Source organism: Carcharodon carcharias, chromosome 10 (genome assembly GCF_017639515.1).
Source record: "Carcharodon carcharias isolate sCarCar2 chromosome 10, sCarCar2.pri, whole genome shotgun sequence".
In the NCBI taxonomy this organism is placed as follows: domain Eukaryota; kingdom Metazoa; phylum Chordata; class Chondrichthyes; order Lamniformes; family Lamnidae; genus Carcharodon; species Carcharodon carcharias.
In genome coordinates this window covers 153732160-153753659 of record NC_054476.1, presented here as the reverse complement: position 1 = coordinate 153753659, position 21500 = coordinate 153732160, and the positions used below count along the sequence as shown (strand labels likewise).

The 21500-nt window shown below is 42.6% G+C and overlaps 1 protein-coding gene across 1 annotated transcript in view; it reads left to right on the top strand.

Annotated features, from left to right (window-relative positions):
- Positions 1 to 17059, top strand: part of LOC121282903 (carboxypeptidase D-like) — a 122144-nt gene extending 105085 nt beyond the window's left edge. The window contains exons 13-17 of the mRNA XM_041196712.1: positions 2419 to 2536; positions 3728 to 3880; positions 8336 to 8513; positions 10475 to 10659; positions 16977 to 17059. Of these exons, the coding sequence (XP_041052646.1) occupies positions 2419 to 2536; positions 3728 to 3880; positions 8336 to 8513; positions 10475 to 10659; positions 16977 to 17059 (717 nt within the window). The remainder of the gene's footprint in view (positions 1 to 2418; positions 2537 to 3727; positions 3881 to 8335; positions 8514 to 10474; positions 10660 to 16976) is intronic.
- The last annotated feature ends 4441 nt before the right edge of the window (positions 17060 to 21500 follow it).

The following is a 21500-nucleotide window of genomic DNA, read 5'->3' as shown; positions in this document are numbered from 1 at the left end:
AAGACCTGCGGGACAATGGTCTCCATAGTGGTTGCCAGCCTTCCCATGGTGAACTCGAGGCACTCGCATGTCAGAGCCACAACATCTGGACTCCTCCATTGTTCGTTCTAGTCTGCTGAGTTGCTGCCGAATCACTGCCTGATGTTCCACCGCCTGTCATTGCATCTCCAGCGTAGATTTGATGGCCACTTTCAGAGGCTCATCATCTGGCTCAGACCCAGTGGGTTGTTGGTCTCTAGCAGCCCTCCAAGTGCCAGAGACCAGGGCTATCTCTGCCTCCGACTGATGCGAGGATGTGTCAGTGAGGTGTTCCCCAGAAAGTGAGCCCAAGCCTAATCCACACCTGTGCCCCACCGACGTGTGTGTCTCTGAGCTGGTGGATGGTGCATGTGAGGGTCATGACGGTTCTTCTACAGCTTCCTCCTCGGGAAGGTGCTGCTGGACTGGCTTGGGGGCTTCGATGTGCTTGTGCCTAGAAAATAGAAAAGAGAGTTTCAGTTAATGAGCATGAGCTAGACAAGGCTGCATGTGAGTCACTGTGAATGTCAGGATTTGGTGAGGTGATGGAGCTGGGATCCACACTAGGTTGGTTGGAAAGGCTGATCTCCCCTTCCCCACAAGAGCGACCTTGTCGTCCCCAGCCAGCTCAGCTGCAGCCTGCTCGAATTCACTGAGGGCGAGGATGTCGAACGTCCCTTCCCCGGTCTGCGCTCTCTCGCGCCCACTGTGCACCAGCTTGGGCTGTATGAAGAAGAAGGAAAGGCATGTGATGAGGAGGGATGTTGGGTGAGATGCTTATCCCCTGTGTGTGGTGAGCCCTCCCCAGAAGAGCCAGAGAATGGAATGTGAGCAACATGACAGATGGGATGTGGTGATGTGAATGATTCGGTGAGAGGACGATGTTTGGAATGTGTCCCCCGCTAATGGTTGTGTGAAACCTCTGAAGAGAGTAGCCGTTTGAGTGCTTGATGCCACGATGAGATTTTGATATTGGAGAGTGTTGAAGGATGATATATCCTGACGGTGCAGATGAAATCATTCATCCTCTCTCTGCACTGGGTGACAATTTGGGTGTGGACTTTTGCAACTTTAAAGAGCTATAGAGAGCAACAAACACTTGTAACATCAAAGCAACAGCCAGGAGAAATCAACCGGCAACTAATCTGTATGTAATCAATGGCCCCTTTAATAGCACTGATGGGGTCTTTCCTGCTACTGAACATATTTTCAGCTGTGCAAGGTAAAAAGAAGCTGTTGGCTGGAGGGTTGGTAATACTGGTGTCAAGTCAGCATTGCATGCTGACTGACACCATGATCTCCCTCCTCGCAATACTGACAACCAGTCAGAGCGCATGCTTCTTCTCTCTCTCTCTCTCTCTCTCTCACCCCCACCCCCCCCCAACACCTTAAACCAGCTTATATTTCAACTCTTTCTTGGACCCGAACTCAAGTTCTGTCGAAGGGTCATGAGGACTCGAAACGTCAACTCTTTTCTTCTCCGCCGATGCTGCCAGACCTGCTGAGTTTTTCCAGGTAATTCTGTTTTTGTTTTAGAGCGCATACGTTAATGCCTTCACCAATATGACAATCAGTGTGCATCATCCCAAAAGTGTGTATGTGCACCATAAATGCCATCTTGGAGCTCCACAAGCACTCGTAGTGCCCTAAAAATGCACGCAAATTATCCCATTTTCTCACTCAGTAAGTCTACTGCGCATTTCTTGTTCCATCACATCTCTCCATTTCTCGTCTGGCACAGCTTCAGTATCACATTCAAATTTCTGAATCGTACTTATAAATCAATACAGGGAAACAAAAGGCACAAATTGAAATATACAGATAAACTCCATTGGATCAAAAAAAACCTGAGTTAGATCTGACTGAGATTTTAAAACCCATTCACTTGCGCAGAGTTAAAAATCAGGCTCTTGAGAATGTCTACCACCTTTTAATTGACTTTACCATTCAAAATTCAAAGGAAGACAAAGAAGGCCGGGGTCTAACTTGCAACCTGAATGAATGCGTCTCGTGTTTGCTTGACAGCAATTAGACATTGGACCTTAAAAGGATTAAGCTTCACCTTAACAGTAAAATAATGGCGTTACATTGTATAATATTTTTGTTCTTATAAAACAGTGCATCAACTGACCTACTGTGAGCAATGCCATAGGAGATCTGCTAATATACTTCAAGAAATTCATATGAATCAAACCACTGTAGACTGGAACTGAGAATTAATTATGCCAAGCTGAACTTGATTCTTATCACAAACCAAGCAATACTAAGGTTGAATCCTTCTCATGTTTGGAAAATATTTTACTGATCAGCAGGAAAGATCCCGGCCTACACTGGCAGGGCTTTGAATAAGATAAAAAAGAAGCTGCTGTGTTAGTTAACAGACTATATTTTGTCTCTTAGGTATATTCCTACACCCATGCCAACATGTGGACTGGAAGCCCTTGTCCACAGGAGGTGAATGCTTCCTTTCACTTTATAGATGGGATTGTCAACGGTGCAGCCTGGTATCCAATTGCTGGTAAAAAAATATACTTTTTTTGACAGCTAATTACAACTATTGTACAAAGATACTAACAGATTAAAATGGATGTCCAAACTGCAGCCAATGGGCTACAGATGATAATCGAGCTCCTAGCAACCCAGCCCCCCAAAGCTCAGGCAACTCAGTCCTTCCCCCACCTTTTGTTCCTTGGTCCTTGTTGAATTTTGTGAGAATAGGGATTTGGAAAGGGCTGTTCTAACTCAATTAAGGACAAATCCTAAATCAGAACACCAAGTTCTATCAATGCCAACAGCTTCAGATATATGAAAATTAACAGGAACTTGAGTTTAAACCTATTTGTAGCCCCTAAGGTGTTACGTACACCCAGTGATGATAAACAAATGGAGACTCACAAAGATGAGAATGAAAAAGGCGATCAGACAAAAAAATTGACACTGAACCAAAGGAAGGGCTATTCAGAGGGGTGATTAAAAGCTTCATCAAGATACGAATTCAGCCAGTGAAGTAGAGGAATGCAGGCTTGGTCAGAGGGCTAAAAGGGAGTTGAAAGAAAATAATGTACTTGGATCAGGACCATGTACTGAAACTACAGGGTTTTCTGAACTAGGTGGACGGTCTTTCCTTGTTCCATTGTCCTTGTACATCTTGGTTGCAAAAGTCCATGGACTTCTGGCACACTTCCACTATAATCAGACAGGAATACTGGAGACTATCCACAAATGAGGCCCAGATCCTTGATAGAGCAGGGCCTGACCTCTGCACTCGATTTCTAAGGAGCTTTATTTGGAGTGAACCTCCATTAGAGGGGCACAAGTGGAACCTACCTGAGGTGTCCAGTCCTGGCTTATAGGCTGAACCTTTCAATAAAACGGAAACATATTTTTGGTTTCATGGCCTCCTTATAAAGGGGCATTCCAAGGCACCACAGGAGTCACCTGCTGTGATGGGGCCTGAAGCTCCCTCCAGAGTGGCCAGTCTCCGCCTCATTTTTCAACCTCCCAGGACTGAACAGAATACATGGACCATATCCAAATTAGGGAATCACCACCTGATCTCACAAGCTCTGCCACAATCTTCAGCAGAGGTTCCCAACGGGTTTCTATTTGTTTCCAGCCCATTTCCACCACTTTGTCTGAAAGTTAGTGAGGCCAAATAGGGAAAGCTGTAACGCACCTGCAATAACTGACCAATCCTTCCTTTTCACAGGTAGCATGCAGGACTACAATTATATGTGGGGTCAATGTCTGGAAGTCACTCTGGAAGTGTCTTGTTGTAAATATCCCCCAGTGGAGGAGCTCCAACATTTCTGGTGGGACAACAGAGATGCCTTGATTCAATACCTGAAACAGGGTCATTTAGGTAACAGTTTGGCAAAATGTTGAACTTTGTCTTTTTGAATACTTAGACCAACTGAGAAAAAGAAAAGTTGATTACCAGTAGTTTCTACAGTTGAAACAAATGAAAGAGGGCAATATTTATTAAATAAATAATGACATTTGGAAAGCTGGGGTGCAGTTGCAGAACTTATTAATAATCACCATTTAGTCATTTGGTAGTACAGAACTTGAGTATTTCTGAAAAAATAGATTTTGTTGAAGCTTTTTGTCTTGCACTCATCAGGACAATCACAAGAACACCAACATCAGGAGAAGCAACAACTTTATACCGTATGAGAAGAAAGTGCTGATTGGCTGGCAAATGGACTCTGATTGATAGAGGCATTGCCATGGATTATCATATCAGCCATGATCTCATTGAATGGCAGAACAGACCTGATGGGCCGAAGGCCTACTTTGGCTCCTATGTCTTATGGTCTTAACCCTGGATATTCTTTGCATAGCTGTGAAAAACATGATTGTGACCTAATAGAAATCTTTACATTTATTAATGGGTAATAGGACAGATGTAGTAAAGATGTTTCCACTTGTGGAAGAGTCCAAAACGAGGGGCCATAAATATCAGATAGTCATTAATAAATTCAATAAGGAATTCCGGAGAAACTCCTTTAACCAGAGAGTGTTGAAAATGTGGAACTCATGAGCATATAGTGTAGTTAAGTCAAATGACATTGATATATTTAAGAGCAGCTCAATAATTATATGAGGGAGAAACGAATAGAAGGAAATGCAGATAGTGTTAGATGAAATAGGATGGGAGGAAGCTGGTGGGGCATAAACTAACATAAACCAGTCGGGCTTTTGTCTCTTCCTGTGCTGTTAATTCTCTGTAATTACAATTATGATGGCCCTCATAGCACAGAGGGGGATTCTCACTTGGCCGTCACTTCTTGCAGGTTGCATAATGGTAATGTTACTGGATTAGTAATCCAGAGGCCTAGACTATTGCTGCGGAGAAATGTGTTCACATCCCACCCTGGCAACTGGAGGAATTTAAATTCAATTAATTAACAAATCCAAAATAAAATGCTATTCTTTATTAATAACGATCATGAAACTACTGGATTTTTGTTAAGAACCCATCTGGCTCACTTTGGGGGCAGAAATCTGCTATTCTTGTTGATTTGTTGTACATGTGACTCAAAGCCCACACCGACATGGTTGACTCTTAACTGTCCAGTGAAGTGACCTAGCAAGCTACTCAGTTGTAGGTGGCTCCCCATCACCCTCTCAAGGGCAATTAGGGGTCATCACTAAATATTGGATGGGCAATATATGGACTATAAATGTGAGCTGAGCCAGCAATGCTCACATCCCAAGAACAAATTTTTAAAAATCTTGTTTTGCGGATATGCCCTTGTGAGGCAGATATCTTTTGGCCTTAGACTGAGAATGCCTAAATGAGTTAAAAACCAACCAAAGTTCTAATATTCTATATGAAGCACAAAGCATTTTAAATGGTATTCTGCTTTCAGTAATATTGCTAAATAAACTCCAATCTCAATCAATCACACTAAGCTGTGGGAATTGTGGTTTTGTTCGAATCACATCGCTTCTTAAAGACTGCAAGTGTGTGTTTGCACGTAACTGACTGTCTGCATTACTCCATGTGAGAGGTCAACTTTGTTGTTGACCAATTTTGGACTTTTAACAGCCAGTTTAACTGTGTTACACAAACTGGATTATGTACTATTTCGTCAAAAAACGTATTAACAGTTCCTTAAAAACTAGACCTCAAGTTGCAGTTCAGACTATGTTCACTGACTGTGGTTCTTTGTGTATGCTTGCCAAGCAATTGAAGTTAGTTGACTGTAACAGACAGGGTTTGCTTGTGGCAAACATTACTCAGATTTTATGACTTTACAACTTACTTGTATCAGCCTGGTGAGACCTGTTGACAATATATTTACCTAGCTCCTCCCAGAGCTCACTTGGTACACTTGTGTCCTATGTCTTGATTTATCAATTGACGTTTAACAGTGGTGTTTCATTTTCTTTAGTTGGGTGACTACTGGGCTTAAAATAACCCTGATCAAAAAGTCTAGACTCCAGTGTGGAATTGAGTCATGCCATGTTCCAGTGCTCGATCCTGAGTCTAAGCAGTCAACTGAGCTGAAAGCACAGGCACTATGATTGACTCTGGTGCCCAAGAGCGAAGAAAGGGAACTAATCAGCCAGGATTCCTATTCCAAATCACAATGCTTGTGAAAAATATAAATCAATGGGCATGGTAGGAGGACAGAATTAGGCTTTGCTGCTGCTGTCTGCTGAGATCTAATAAGTTGCCCACATTTGCACAAAGAGTATAGCACTCAGTATAGATGCTGAATAGTGGGCTGTTGCCTGTACAACTGCAATCCAGCAGGTGAGGGAATTTGCAGATCTGGGAATAATAGTCACGACTAACTATGTGCCATTTAATAATGTTAGAGGTTTGCAAAGAAATCCCCCGCTACCTGGACTTGGAATGTGCATTGTGAGAGTAAATTCAAAAGGCAGCAAAATTTGTAGATCTGGCTTTACAATTAAATAAATATCTTTAAATTTAGTAGTGGGCGTACCACCTACTTTTACGCAAGGGAATGATAGCAATATTTTTGACAGTGTGTAATATTTGCAGGTTACAATGTATTCAGTGATGATAAAATATAGTGTTATTTAGATACAATTGGGCTCATTCAAACCCATGTGTGTTCCCAACTTCATATTATTAAGAAAATAAAAACTGTGAAGTGCATAAAGAGATAAAGTTAACAAATAATAAAATTAAAAGATCACTCATGACCCCACTTACCTATTTTCATCTTTCCTCTGTATTTGCAGTTATTTACATGCTGGGACAACTGGAGTCAGGGTCTTAACTCTTAAGCTGCTACATCCAGTCATGTTTTATCCCTGCCTTTTGGCCTATTTCGATCCCTTCCCCCCATCTCACCCCAACTAGGGCTATCTGTACCTTTATTATCACATTCCTTAGATAATATCACCAGCTTCAACACCTCTTTGTCCTTTTGTCTATGACATCTGTTGGTTATCTCCACCCATCACTGGCCCTCTATCCAGCTCTACCTGTCCCAATCCCCCTTAAACCAGCTTATATTTCACCCCTTTTCTATTTTTCCTTAGTTCTGTGAAGAGTCATACGGACTCGAAACGTTAACTGTGTTCCTCTCCGCAGATACTGTCAGACCTGCTGAGTTTTTCCAGGTATTTTTGTTTTTGTTATGCTTTCAGTGTGTCTTGTTCCGAATTCTAAGTGTACCGGGCTGCGACTTCAACAACTTACACTTTTGCAATGCAATTAAATGTCTGAACACACCTTGCACAGTTTAGGGGAGGGGAGATAACAAGACACCAAGCTGAAAGTGGGATATGAGAGATAGAGGAGGTGATCAAAGTTACCGAGGCATATTTGAAGGCGCAGAGAGATGAACGCTAATGCCACAATGGCTTAAAGTTCTGCTGCTGATGACGAGATGAGGGAATGCACAGAAATCCAGACTCAGGAGTGGAGGGTGCGAGGCAGGGAAGGTTGCAGATGTGGTATTAGAGTGAGGTCATATAGGGATTTGTGAACGAGAAGAAGGATTTTCAAGTTGGGAAGATGGGAAGTCAGTGGATGTTGATGAGGACTAGGGCAAATGTGGAGTGGGTGGGGGGAAGACTTAGTTTGGGATTGAATATGGACAACAGAGCTCTGGCTGTGAATATGTGTAAAACGGATCTCGCAAGGCCAGCTAAGTAGGTATTAGAAAAGCTGAGATTGGAGGTGACAGAAGTCTGGGTAAGGGTTTCAGTATGGTGGTGGCGAGGAGATATTGAGGTGGGTGGTATTTCAGAAATGGGAGGTCAGTCTTGGTGTTTGAAAAATAGCTCCAAGATGGAGCAGAACACTGTAGCTGACCAACATGCACTTCAGTTTGATGCTTCACCTCCTGACTTCATTTCTGGTGTGGCCAGGTTCGGGATGGTCAGAATTCCAACTTCAGACTGCACAGATAGATCTGTCAATTATCTGTCAATTTTGATAATCCACATGGGAGGTTGGGAAGTGGATCCCTCCATGACAGCGGATAATGAACACCCATTGTAACAATGAAGATAAGATAAAAGAAAAAAACAACAATTATGCAGCAATGAAGGATCTTGTTTTTAAAATGGCCAACTTGAACAAACAAAAAATAAAATAATTATAAAGCGTCCTCGACCCTACAGTGGAACAAACGTTTTTACTATTGCACGATTAGGTCCACTTTGTCTAAACTGTCACACTGCAAATGGGTATCTAGTGTTCTAGAATCAAGCTTCCTGGTCCTCATATGGGAAGGAAGAAACCAACGTTTTTTTTAAACATATTTCAAACAAAAGATTTTGATATTTTCTCTGATCAGAATCTAATTGTGTGTTCTACCAACAGGTATAAAAGGCCAAGTATTTGATGAGATGAACAACAAACTCTCGGGAGCCCAGGTGCAAATAAACAACCGTACTACTCCAATTCCCTTTAATACCTCTGCTTCTGGGGAATATTACAGGCTTTTACTACCTGGCACATACAAAGTTAAGGTATTAGTTTCAGGAACTTTCAGTCTCAAGTGCTTTTTAAACCTTAGGTTGAAATTTAGATCAAGGGAAGTGTTACTTCCAAGATACTTCAAAAACTAATCAATCAATTGTTCTCTATATTTAATCAATTGTTGTGCCATATTTATCAATGAGTTAGATGAAGGAATAGAGAGCCATATATCCAGGTTTGCTAATGACACTAGGTTAGGTGGCACAATAGTAGTGTGGACGGAAGCAGAATGTTGCAAAGGGACATTAATAGATTTAAGCTCATTGAGATGAAGATGAAGACTGAGATCCAGTTCAGTATGGAAAATTGTGAGGTTTGGATCACTTTGGACCAATGTATTTTCTAAATGGTAAGAAGCTAAGAATTGTGAAGGAGCAGAGAGACTTAGGGATCGATGCACAGAAATCACTTAAAGCTGGTGGTTAGGTGCAAAGCTATATTTAAAAAGCAATTGGAATTATAACCTTTATATGAAGAGGACTGGAATGCAAATGGGAGGCAGTTTTGTTACCATTGTCCTATTTAGACAGCATTTGCAATACTACAATCTGTCCTGAGCACCACACATCAGAAAGGATATATTGGCCTTGGAGTGGGTATAGCCCACATCCACAATAATGATTCTGCAGTAAAAGGGTTAAATTATGAGGACATGTTGTAGAGTCTAGACTTGTATTCCTTTGAGTATAGAAGGTTAAGAGGTGACCTAACTAAAGTGTTTAAGATGCTTAAAGGTAAATAGAGAGAAACTATTTCCTCTTGTGAGAAAAGCGGGAATAATCTAAAAATTAGAGCTAGGCTGTTCAGAGGTGATGTCAGGAAGCCCTTCTTCACAAAAAAGTGTTGTGGAAATCTGGAACTTTTTCCCCCCAAAAGTTGTTGAAGCATGGTTGAATTGATGGTCAACTGAAAATTTCAAAACTGAGAAAGATAGATGTTTGTTAGGTAAGAATATTAAGGAAAATGAAGCAAAGGCAGACAAATAGTGTTGAGATTCAGGTCAACCATGATCCAATTGAATGGCAGAACGTGTTCAAGGGGCTGAATGGCCTACCCCTGTCCCTATGTTCTCTGCACAGTAGCATTTGCAAGGATCCTCTACAGAGCACTGTACATTCTCCTTTTCTTTGGGCACAGATTCCTTTTACATAATGTACTTGCATCATACTCCCTTGATGATATAACATTGTATTATGTTATGGCTTAGTTGGTAGCACATTTGCCTCTGAGTTAGAAGGTTGTCAATTAAAGTCCCACTGCAAGAGAATCGAGCACAAAAGTCTAGGCTAACACTCCACTGCACTGTCAGGGGTGCTGTCTTTCTAACAAGGCCAAGAGCTCATCCACCTCTCAGGTGGATGTGATAGATCCCATGACAATATTTTAAATAAGAGCAGGGGAGTTATCCGTGATGTCCTGGCCAATATTTATCCCTCAATAAAAATCACTAAAACAAGTTATTTGGCCATTATCAAATTCTATGTGTGGGAGTTTGCTGTGCCCAAATTCACTGCCGCTTTTCCTACATTAAATCAGTGGTAACACTCACAAGGTCATCACTCAGCATGGCACTCAGCCATGCACAAGTTCAATACCTGTTAGCGTGGGGGCACAGGTAGGACGTCATAACTAGTTCTCAATGACCCTTTGCTCAGCAGTGGGAGAAGAAGAATAAGGTGAAGGCAGGATCACCTAGGCTGTGATGTCCCCCACAACTGATAAACCTACTCAGGCTGACAGTTGAACAAAAAGTATTTGGCTGTGGTACAGAGAGCAGGAGCCCGTGCCAGTGGAACAGTATCGCAGCATGAGTCAGCACCTTCTGGAGGAAAGTTAACGCAAAGGAAAGACAAAAGTTTGTAACAGATTTTAAATGAGAGTCTGACACAAGCTGTTTTGTTTCCTATAGGTATTTAAGGAAGGTTACCATCAATCAACAGTAACGATAACCTTGAAAGACACTTCTTCATATCCCTATAGTGCAACAGTTATGAACTTTATTCTGAAGAAAACAGATGATTCAGTCATACCCAATCCAACTCTAGCGCCACCTTCAAACAAATACTCTTACAGTTCCGGGGAATTTACCGGTGTCTGTATTGGTGTGGCTGTTGGAGGCGTTCTATGTGGGATTTTGGTTTTCTACCTCATAAAACCTCAGATAAGTACGTGAACAACATGGTAAGAAATAAAAGGTTGCTATGTAAAGATATCAAGGAATATGGAACAAAGGCGGGGTATTGGTGGTGTCGTGTTATTGTCACTCGACAAGTAATCTAGGGACCCATGGTTATGCTCTGGGGACCTGGGTTCGAATCCCACAATGGCAGATGGTGAAATTTGAATTCAATAAATATCTGGAATTAAAAGCCTAATGATGACCATTGTCATAAAAGCCCATCTCATTCACTAATGCCCTTTAGGGAAGAAAATCTGCCATCCTTCCCTGGTCTGCCCTACATATGATTCCAGATCCACAGTAATGTGGCCTAGTAAACCACTCAGTTGTACCAAACCGCTAAAAAGTCTAAAAGGAATGGAACCGAACAGACAACCTGATCTAACCTAGGCACTGGAAACGACAATGGCAAACTCAGCCCTGTTGACCCTATAAAGTCTAACATCTGGGGGCTAGTGCCAGAATTGGGAGAGCTGTCTCACAGACTTTTCAAGCAACAGCCTGAAGTTATATTCATGGAATCATATCTGACAGACAATGTCCCAGACACCACCATCACCATCCCTGGGTATATCCTGTCCCACTGGCAGAACAGAGCCAGCAAAGGTGGCAGCACAATGGTATACAGTTGGAAGGGAATTGCCCTGGGAGTCCTCAACATTGACTTTGGACCCCATGAAGTGTCATGGCATCAGGTCAAACACGGGCAAGGAAACCTCCTCCCGCTGATTACCATGTACTACAACCCCCCTCACCCCAGCTGATGAATCAGTGCTCCTCCATGTTGAACACCCTTTGGAGGAAGCACTGAAGGTGGCAAGGGTGCAGAATGTACTCTGGGTGAGGGACTTAAATGTCCATTACCAACAGTGATTCAGCAGCACAACTACTGACCGTGCTGGCCAAGTTATAAAGGACATAACTGCTAGACTAGGTTTGGTGGTGAGGGAAAAACATACTTAATCTCATCCTCACCAACCTGCCTGCTGCAGATGCATCTGTCCATGACAATATCAGTAAGAATGACCACCACACAGTCCTCGTGGAGACGGAGTCCCTTCTTCACATTGAAGATATCCTCTATCATGTTTTGTGGCACCACCAACATGACAAATGGGATAGATTTTGAACAGATCTAGCAACCACCAAGCAAGGGGTTCAACCATGGTTCAATGAAGAGTGCAAGAGGGCATGCCAGGAGCAGCATCAGGCATACCTAAAAATGGGGTGTCAACCTAGTGAAGTTACAACACAGGAATATATGTGTGCCAAACAGCATAAGCAGCAAGTGATAGACGGAGCTAAGCTATTCCACAACCAGTGGATCAGATCTAAGCTCTGCAGCCCTGCCACATCCAGTCGTGAATGGTGTTGGGCTATTAAACAACTCACTGGAGGAGGAGGCTCCACAAATATCTCCATTCTCAATGATGAAGGAGCCCAGCACGTCAGTGCAAAAGTTAAGACTGAAGCGTTTGCAACAATCTTCAGCGAGTAGTGCCAAGTGGATGATCCATCTCGGCCTCCTCTAGAGGGCTCCAGCATCACAGATGCCAGTCTTCAGCCAACTCAATTCACTCCACATGATAGCAAGAAACAGCTGAAGGCACTGGATAGTGCAAAGGCTATGGGCCCTGACATTATTCCGGCAATTGTACTGAAGGCTTGTGCTCCAGAGCTTGCCACGTGACTAGCCGAGCTGTTCCAGTACAGCTACGACACTGGCATATACCTGACAATGCTGAAAATTGTCCAGGTATGCCCTGTACATAAAAAGCAGGAGAAATCCAACCCAGCCAATTACCACCCCATTAGTCTACTCTGGATTATCAATTAAGTGATGGAAGGGGCCATCAACAGTGCTATCAAGTGGCACTAGCTTAGAAATTACCTGCTCACTGATGTCCAGTTTAGGTTCTGCCAGGACCACTCAGCTCCTGACCTCATTACAGCCTTGGTCCAAACATGGACTAAAGAGCTGAACTCCCGAGGTGAGGTGAGAGTGACTGCCCATGACATCAAGGCAGCATTTGACTGAGTGTGGCATCAAGGAGCCCTAACAAAACTGAAGTCAATGGGAATCGGGGAAAATTCTCAGCTGGTTAGAGTCATACCTAGCACAAAGATAGTTGTGGTTGTTGGAGGTCAATCATCTCAGTTCCAAGACATCACTGCAGGAGTTCTTCAGGGTAGTGTCCTCGGCCCAGCCATCTTCAGCTACTTCATCATTGACCTTCCTGCCATCATAAGGTCAGAAGTGGGGACGTTCACTGATGATTGCACAATGTTCAGCACCATTCACGACTCCTCAGATACTGAAGCAGTCCATGTCCAAATGTAGCAAGACGTGGACAATATCCAGGCTTGGGCTGACAGGTGGCAAGTAACATTCATGCCACACAAGTGCCAGGCAATGACCATCTCCAACAAGAATGAACGTAACCATTGCCCCTTGACATTCAATGGCATTACCATTGCTGAATCCCCCACTATCATCATCCTGGGGCTTACCATTGACCAGAAACTGAACTGGACTAGCCATGTAAACACTGTAGCTACAAGAGCAGGTCAGAGGCTAGGAATCCTGCAGTGAGCAAATCACCTCCTGACTCCCCAAAGCCTGTCCACCATCTACAAGGCACAAGTCAGGATTGTGATGGAATACTTTCCATTTGCCTGGATGTTTGCAGCTCCAACAACACAAGAAGCTCGACACCATCCAGGACAAAGCCGCCTGCATGATTGGCACTCCATCCACAAACATTCACTCCCTCCACCACCAATGCTTAGGGGCAGCAGTTTGTACCATCTACAAGGTGCATTTCAGGAACTCACCAAGGCTCCTTAGACAACACCTTCCAAACCCATGACCGCTGCCATTTAGAAGGGCAAGGGCAGCAGACACATGGGAATACCGTCACTTGCAAGCTCCCCTCCAAGCCATTCACTATCCTGACTTGAAAATATATCGCCATTCCTTCACTGTCTCAGGTCATAATCCTGAAACTCCCTCCCTAACAGTACTGTATGTGTACTTACACCAAGGGGGCTGCAGCGGTTCAAGAAGGCAGCCCACCACCTTCTCAAAGGCATTTAGGGATGAACAATACATGCTAGCCTCGCCAACGATGTCCATAACCCGTAAATGAATTTTAAAAAGTTATGCACAGAAACTGGAGAAGGAGGCTCCAAAATAATCCCCATCCTCAATAGTGGGGTAGCCCAGCACATCAGTGCAAAAGGGAAGGCTGAAGCATTTATGACTACCTTCAGGCAGAAGTACCAAGTGGATGTTCCATCTCAGACTCTTTCTGACATCCCCAGCATCACCAAATTCGATTCACTCAATGTGATATCAAGAAATGGCTGAAGGCACTGGTTATTGCAAAGGTTATCTACACTGGGAATAGTGCAGGAATAATGTTGAAGACTTGTGCTCCAGAGTAGACATGCCCCAAGTCAAGCTGTTCCAGTACACTTGCATTTACCCAACAATGTGGAAAACCTGTCCACAAAAGGCACTGCAAATCCTATGCAACCAATTACCATCTCATCAGGCTATTCTGATCATTAGCAAAGTGTTGGAAGGGGTCATCAACAGTGCTATCAAGAGGCACTTACTCAGCAATAACCTGCTCACCAGGTTCTGCTCAGCAATACAGGACAACAAAAAGTTTTTGGGGTGGGGAGGTGGTGGAGCTCCCCCTGGGGGGAGGCCATGCTAAAAGAAAATAGCCTGCTCACCTGCAATAACCAGTTAAAAAAACAGAAAATGCTAGAAAAACTCAGCAGGTCTGGCAGCATTTGTGCAGAGAGAAACAGAGTTAACATTTCAAGTCCATATGACTCTTCTTCAGAGCTTTCAGATTTCCAGCATCCGCAATATTTTCCTTTTATCTAGGGTTTTGCCAGGTCCACTTGACTTCTGACCTCATTTCCACCTTCATCCAAATATAGACAAAAGAGCTGAACTCAAGAGCTGAGGTGAGTGTCACTGTCCTTTAAAGCAGGACAGCCTTTGACCAAGTGTGGGTTCAAGGACTGTAGCAAAATTGAAGTCAATGGGAACTCTCCAGTGGTTGGAGTCATACCTAGCATACAGGAAGTTGGTTGTAGTTGTTGGAGTTCATAAGCTCAGTCCCTGGATATCGCTGCAGGATTTCCTCAGAGTAGTGTCCTAGGCCCAACCATCTCCAGTTGCTTCATCAATGACCTTCCTTCCATCATAAGGTCAGAAGTAGGGATGCTTGCTGATGATTGCAGAATGTTCAGTATCACTTGCAACTTCACAGATACTGAAGCAGTCAGTGCCCATATGCAGCAAGACTAGGACAACATTCAGGTTTGGGCTGATAAGTGGCAAGTAACATCCACGCCATATGAGTGCCAGGCAATGACCATTTCCAACAAGAGGTAATCTAACCATCTGCCCTTGGCATTCAATGACATCACGATCGATGAATCCCCCACCATCAACATCCTGGGAACTACCATTGACCAGAAATGAACTGGAGCAGGCATGTGAATCCTGTGGCTACAAAAGCAGGTCAGAGGCAGTGAATTCTGCAGCAAGTAACTCACCTCTTTTCTTCCCAAACACTGTCCTCCATCTACAAGGCACAAGTCAGGAGTATGATGGAATACTCTCCACTTGCCTGGATGAGTGCAGCTCTAACAACACTCAAGGATCTCAACACAATCTAGGACAAAGCTTGATAGATTGATGGGGCAGTAATTGGCCGGGTTGGATTTGTCCTTTTTGTGTACAGGATGTACGTGGACAATTTCGACTTTGCAGGGTGGATGCCAGTATTGTAGCTGTACTAGAACAGCTTGGTTAGGGACGTGGCAAGTTCTGGAGCACAGACCTTCAGTTCTTTCGCAGGAATATTGTCAGGACCCATAGTCTTTGCAGTATTCCATGCCTTCAGCCGATTCTTGATATCACGTGGAGTGAATCGAATTGGCTGAAGCCTGGCATCTGTGATGCTGGAGACCCCTGGAGGATTAAGGATTTGGGGATTAAATGGTAATAAGGCAGAATACAAATCCTTTTCGCAAATAACTGATGAATATTTATATTAAATAATTGATCATGCATTGGAGATTTTTTACCTTTAGAATTAGAGTGGGTCCCTTTCATTTTATAATTACATGATTTCTGTGGTGTTTTTTGCAACTGTCAACTTGATTAGAGTGAACATGGGGCAGAATTTTTCCCTCGTCAGGCGGGTGTCAATTAACCGCCAACCAGCAGGAAAATCAGTCTGGGAGCCTCAGTGCTGCAGGGTGGGAGCAGGAGGAGCATGAGTGCTGAGGTGTGAGCATGCACAGGGGGGAGCGCACACTGACAGCTCCCCAAAAGCACAGAGCTGCCTCAGGGAGCTGACGGATTTTAAATACAAAAATTAACTTTTGACATATGAGATAAACATGTCCCCACATGTGACTCAGTCAAATGAAGAGGGGCATATGAAAAAGGATGTTAAGAAATTTTTATTTTTTTTTAGTAAGCGCCAGAAACCTCATCCTGCCCGTGGAATGAGTTCTCGTTAAAAATGCAAAGGCCGACTGGCCTATTCGCCCGCCTGCCAACCAAACAGTTGAGCGAGTAGCGAAAAATGCAGCTTAATTAATTACTTAAGGACCTCTTAATTGTTGGTGGGCACGCTGCTGCCTCTTGTGTGTGTCTGCCAACCAAAAGATCACGATGCTCGTCCGACGACATCGTGCACTAATTCACTCCCATTCAGGTCGGGCGCGAACCTGCCTGTGGGACAAAAAATTCTGCTCATAAAGTCCTTTGCAAGTCAGGCAGGACCAATTGGAGGTGGACAGAAAATGATAATTGAAATTATTCCTTGCTAGTGTGTTCTAATAGTTTCACAGCTGTGAATCCTTTGTAATGAACAATCATGCCACTACTTTTGAAACTGCTCTCCAAGGCAAGGAGGGCCGTAGAGGGTACTTAGGCACATGTAGGTCAGACAGGGTAAGGATGGCAGATTTCCATTAGTGAACTAAATAGGTTTCGATGACAAGCAACGATAGTTGTCATGGTCACCATTATTGAGACTAACTTTATATTCCAGATTTAATAATTGAATTTAAATTCCACCAGCTGCTGTGAACATACACCCAGAGCGTTAGTCTGGGCCTCTGGGTTACTAGTCCAGTGATATTCCCACTATACCACCATCTTTCCCGGTGAAATGGTTGTACAATTCATGGAAGCTTCTTAAAAGGATTCGGTTTACTTTTAACATTTGTTCCATTGTGACTGACTAATGTGTTCTTTTTCAGATAAAAGATTGAAAACCCAGCCACAGGAGGTGGAAGTTAAACAACAGGAGACTTCTGATTCTGCTGATATGACTTTGTTTTAATCTGACTGCAACATCTTACACCTTTGGGACACAGAGTATTTTTAGAACAGGAAAAAAAACCAATAGATCGAACAAAAAACATTTTTTTTTTGATTGATCCAACACCAAACTATCTGAATTCTCATGATTCACCTTAATCTCTTCACACTTTCGAAGCCCATCCCATTGTCTCTTGAACTTATCTCTACAGTCCATTTTGATAATTCTCTCTGGTAACTTGTTCCATTCATTGTTTGCAAAAGTTCCATGTGGTCTTCTTTCTAACTTCTGCTTCCCTTGCCAAGCCCCGATAATGTCACTGCTCTTCCCCAACCTTAACGTGTGGCATTCCAACCCTTTCTCATGGCAAAAAATATTGCCCAGATCAATGGTGTCAATTTCTTAAAATTTGGAACACCTCAAAGTTTTGCGATTTCAAAACCGTTCATTTTCCTTCACGTAGTTATCATTTCAATCTCTCAGTGAATGTGTAATGAATACTTCATTCACCAGCTTTGTTGTTTCTATCGACAATGAAAACAACTCCATCATGCTCACATACACCATATTGCGGCCCTGGACCCCCACTCACCCATCATTAAGACCAGTTAGGGATGGGCAGCAAATGCTGGCCTTGCCACCAATGCCCACACCCCTTGAAAAAATTTAAAAAATGGAACATTGAATTCTGTTTAATGACAAATATTAAGCTCAGTTTTAAAATAAATGACGTAAGGGGTGAAAACAATTGGGACATGCACGTAAAGGACACCCTGCCTGGGAAGGCTGTTTTGTACCCTGCCCTCTTAACACACCGATAGCTTGTTGGTTAAAAAATACGTACTCAGTGATGGTTTCTAAATGTTTTTGATAAATTTTGAACCCTCTGTCAAAATCAAAAATGAGTATAAATAACAATGCCAAAATGTATAACAGAGAGAACATCAATGAAAATGATTAACAATTATGTTTTGATGAACAATCAATAGAGCAAAGACCAACCCTTCCTTCAGAAATTTCTAAGCAATTTGCTGCCTGCTGCAACTTTGTGCACGGTGCACCAGGAATTGTAATAATGTCAGTCTCCAAGTACAAAATCACCCACCATAGCTTTTTTTTAACACAGCAAAATTGTACTTTCTATCCAAAAAAGGCCATGTTTTCAAATGATACTTGTGGCAGCATTGTTTGCTTCTACTAATTGCTGTGACCTTAATTGTTCATTTTGATGACAAGTAGTTTGGTTCCAGTGAGTTTGTGATTTATATATTTAAATTTTAAAGCACTTTCCAAAATAAATTATTGTGTTGGAAATAAATCTCCTACATCTGTTCTCTTTTGGCAAGTTTTTTTCATCTCTAGGACTTGGGTTTCAATCCAGCTCAGACTGATGGGACCTGCGAGCTGTAACAAGAGTTCTACGGACACAAGTTGGGACAATTCCTTCTCAAGTGGTTTCTCTTCTTGCTGACCCTCTGTTGAACAGTAAATGATGACAAATATTTTTTTTCCTTTCCCATTCATCATTTACATCCTGCTTTCACAGCAACATGGTCCACAGGTTGTGCACATTGATAACCCAATTACACCTTTCTGCCTCCACTGTTACTATTATTTCATGGATGAAATGAAATTTCTTCCAGCTCAACACTGGGAAAACCGAAGCCATCCTTTTTATATTCCACCACCAGTGCATACATGCCTCTCAATCTCCCCCCACCCCAAATTAATCGTCCTCATCAGTTTCCATGCCTTAAGTAGATTCTTAGCTGTGTTTTCTTCTTCGTTCCCTCTAATACTCAGATGTTTCGGTTAGAACCAGAATTATTCCTATTCCAGTATTACCTTCCTGTTAGCTTTGCACCAAAACATTGCCCTACTGATCTGCTTTAATGATTATTGGACCTACAGGAGATGTATTCACATGGATTGTGTAAAATATCTATTGCCTGGTGCAAAACTTCAGAAGAACTCAAAGCCACATTTGGAACTGGCTCCTCGTGAAATGGGGGAAGCTTTAATGTTTGAACATTGATGATACAGTACTATGGAACCATTTGCAGAGATACATGGGAAATCTTCTAAATTCCTATGTCACCAGTGCACTTATAGACTAGTAATGTTCATGTATGTAAAGTATCCAGACATCAATCAGAAAATCTTTTTACTATTGTCAGTTTATAGGCCATATAATAGACCTATTTGTAATCTCCTAGATTTTGTAAAACAGTGGAATTAATATTATAACAGTCCATGGCCCAGGCTATAAACTACAGAACCCATTTATTAATAGTAAATTGATGGTAAGCAGTAGCAAAGACAAACAGCAGATAAAATGTAATATACGGACATGGCTGTTTCTCATTGGAATTCAAAGTAAAGTTGGAGTTGAGATAGTCCCTAACAAAAACTTTATATTGGAGTTTGCTGCCTAACATTCCACAGAACTGTCAGCTGCCTTCTTGATGGCCTTGGTTGAAACTGCCGTCTTAGACTTATAATTCCAGTATGTTTTGAAGTGGAGGTCAGCCATGATCAAATTAAATGATTTGAGTGGTTGAAGAACCTCCAACCATTCCTAATGTTCCTTCTGACTGGGACAAAGAAAATCAAAAAGCTGATCTCTCATAATTGCATCACGATATCAAATTTTCACTGGGCTTTGCAAAACTGTGCTTCCAAGAAATGTCATGAAGGTAACATGAAACACATGCAAATATTCCTCTTCAAAGATGCAAAAGGAGAAACAGCCTGCTGAGTAAATTGTACATCAATTACTTTGTCATCTAGTTTGATAGTTGTAATTAAACATTTAGCAAAAGAATACCCCTGACTCAGTCAACAGACATTTCAATCCCAAGTTTAAACTCCTCCACCCCAAACATAACCCTTGATAGGCAAGAAAGGGTTGGGTGAGGGATTACAATTTGGAAAGTCTCAAACCCATCACTAACCTGCTACCATAGTATTCATGACAGTGAGTCATCTCATGGAATTGATGAGTCTCAGGCTGCGGAAGGCAGGAGGCTCAAGAATCAGGGTAAATCAGGGTCCCATCGTGCTTTAAGGTGATGGAGGTTCTGAAGGGACAGAGGCAACAGAAGAACAGATAAAGAGAATCAAAATATATTATAGCACAGAAAGAGTCCATTTGGCCAATTGAGTCTGTGCGGGTGTCTTTGCACCCTCAAAGAAAATTTAAATAACAAATTATATTTATATAACATCTTTACCTTAATTACCTTACCCAAGGCACTTCACGGGAGCATTATAAACAGAGTGACCAACTCTCAGGGAAACAATTAGGGGACATTTTGATGTGGAGGACCGTACATGTGGCCAGGTGGTGCTGGCAAACCCATGAGAGTAGGAGTGGAGGTGTACTGCCAAACTGTGGGAGGAGGGGGTTGCACTGCTGATCCCGTCCATTTGGACAGCCAGGAGGAGTGCAGACACGCAGAAATGTACTATACATGCAGGAGCTTTAAGTGCCTGAAATACACGTCCTGTGACCCAGCAAGCTTCAACCCAGGACACAGGACAATAGCCTTGATTATGGAATGAACTTGTAAAATCTGGGACAGTTGATCACCATGATTATCTAGCAAAACTGGGCCTCAGAAGATGGTATTAGTCAGTTGGCCAAAAGCTTAGTCAAAGAGGTAGGTTAAGAACATCTGAAAGAAAGAATCAGAGAGGTTTAGGGAAGGAGTTTCAGAGTCTTGGTCACAGGCAGCAAGGCCACCAATGGTGGAATGATTAAAATCAGGGATACTCAAGGGGTCAGAATTAAATGAGCGCAGATATCCTGGTTATGGGCTGGAGGATGTTATAGAAATAGGAGTGAGGCCATGGGGGGGCTTTGAACAAAAGGATGAGAATTTTAAATTCAAGAATGAAGGAAGAGATAAAGAGTATCAATGAATGTTCCAACACAAAGAGTCCATTTTGCCCATTGAGTCTGTACTGATGTTCTTTCACCCTCCAAGGAAACCTAAAGCGTTAAATAATGACGTTTTACGATTTAGTTAGTTGTGTCCCTTAAGTATATTGTGTGCTTTCTGTTGATGAAACCCAGTGACTCCTTAAGGTTTCATCGAGAACAGACTAAATGAGTCCTGGCCGATATTTATCCCTCAACCACAAAAACAGATTATTTGGTCGAAACGTCAACTCTTTTCTTCTCCACCGATGCTGCCAGACCTGCTGAGTTTTTCCAGGTAATTCTGTTTTTGTTTTGGATTTCCAGCATCCGCAGTTTTTTTGTTTTTATTTGGTCATTATCTATTTGTGGGAGCTTGCTGTATGCAAATTAGATTCTGTGCATCCTACAACAGTGATTGCATTTCAAGAGTATCTCAATGGCTGTAGAGCGCTTTGGGATGCCATGAAAGGCGCTACATGGGCAGACGGTGCCAGTGTGTGGGTGCACGGCCCCTTTAAATCTGCCAGCGACGTCACT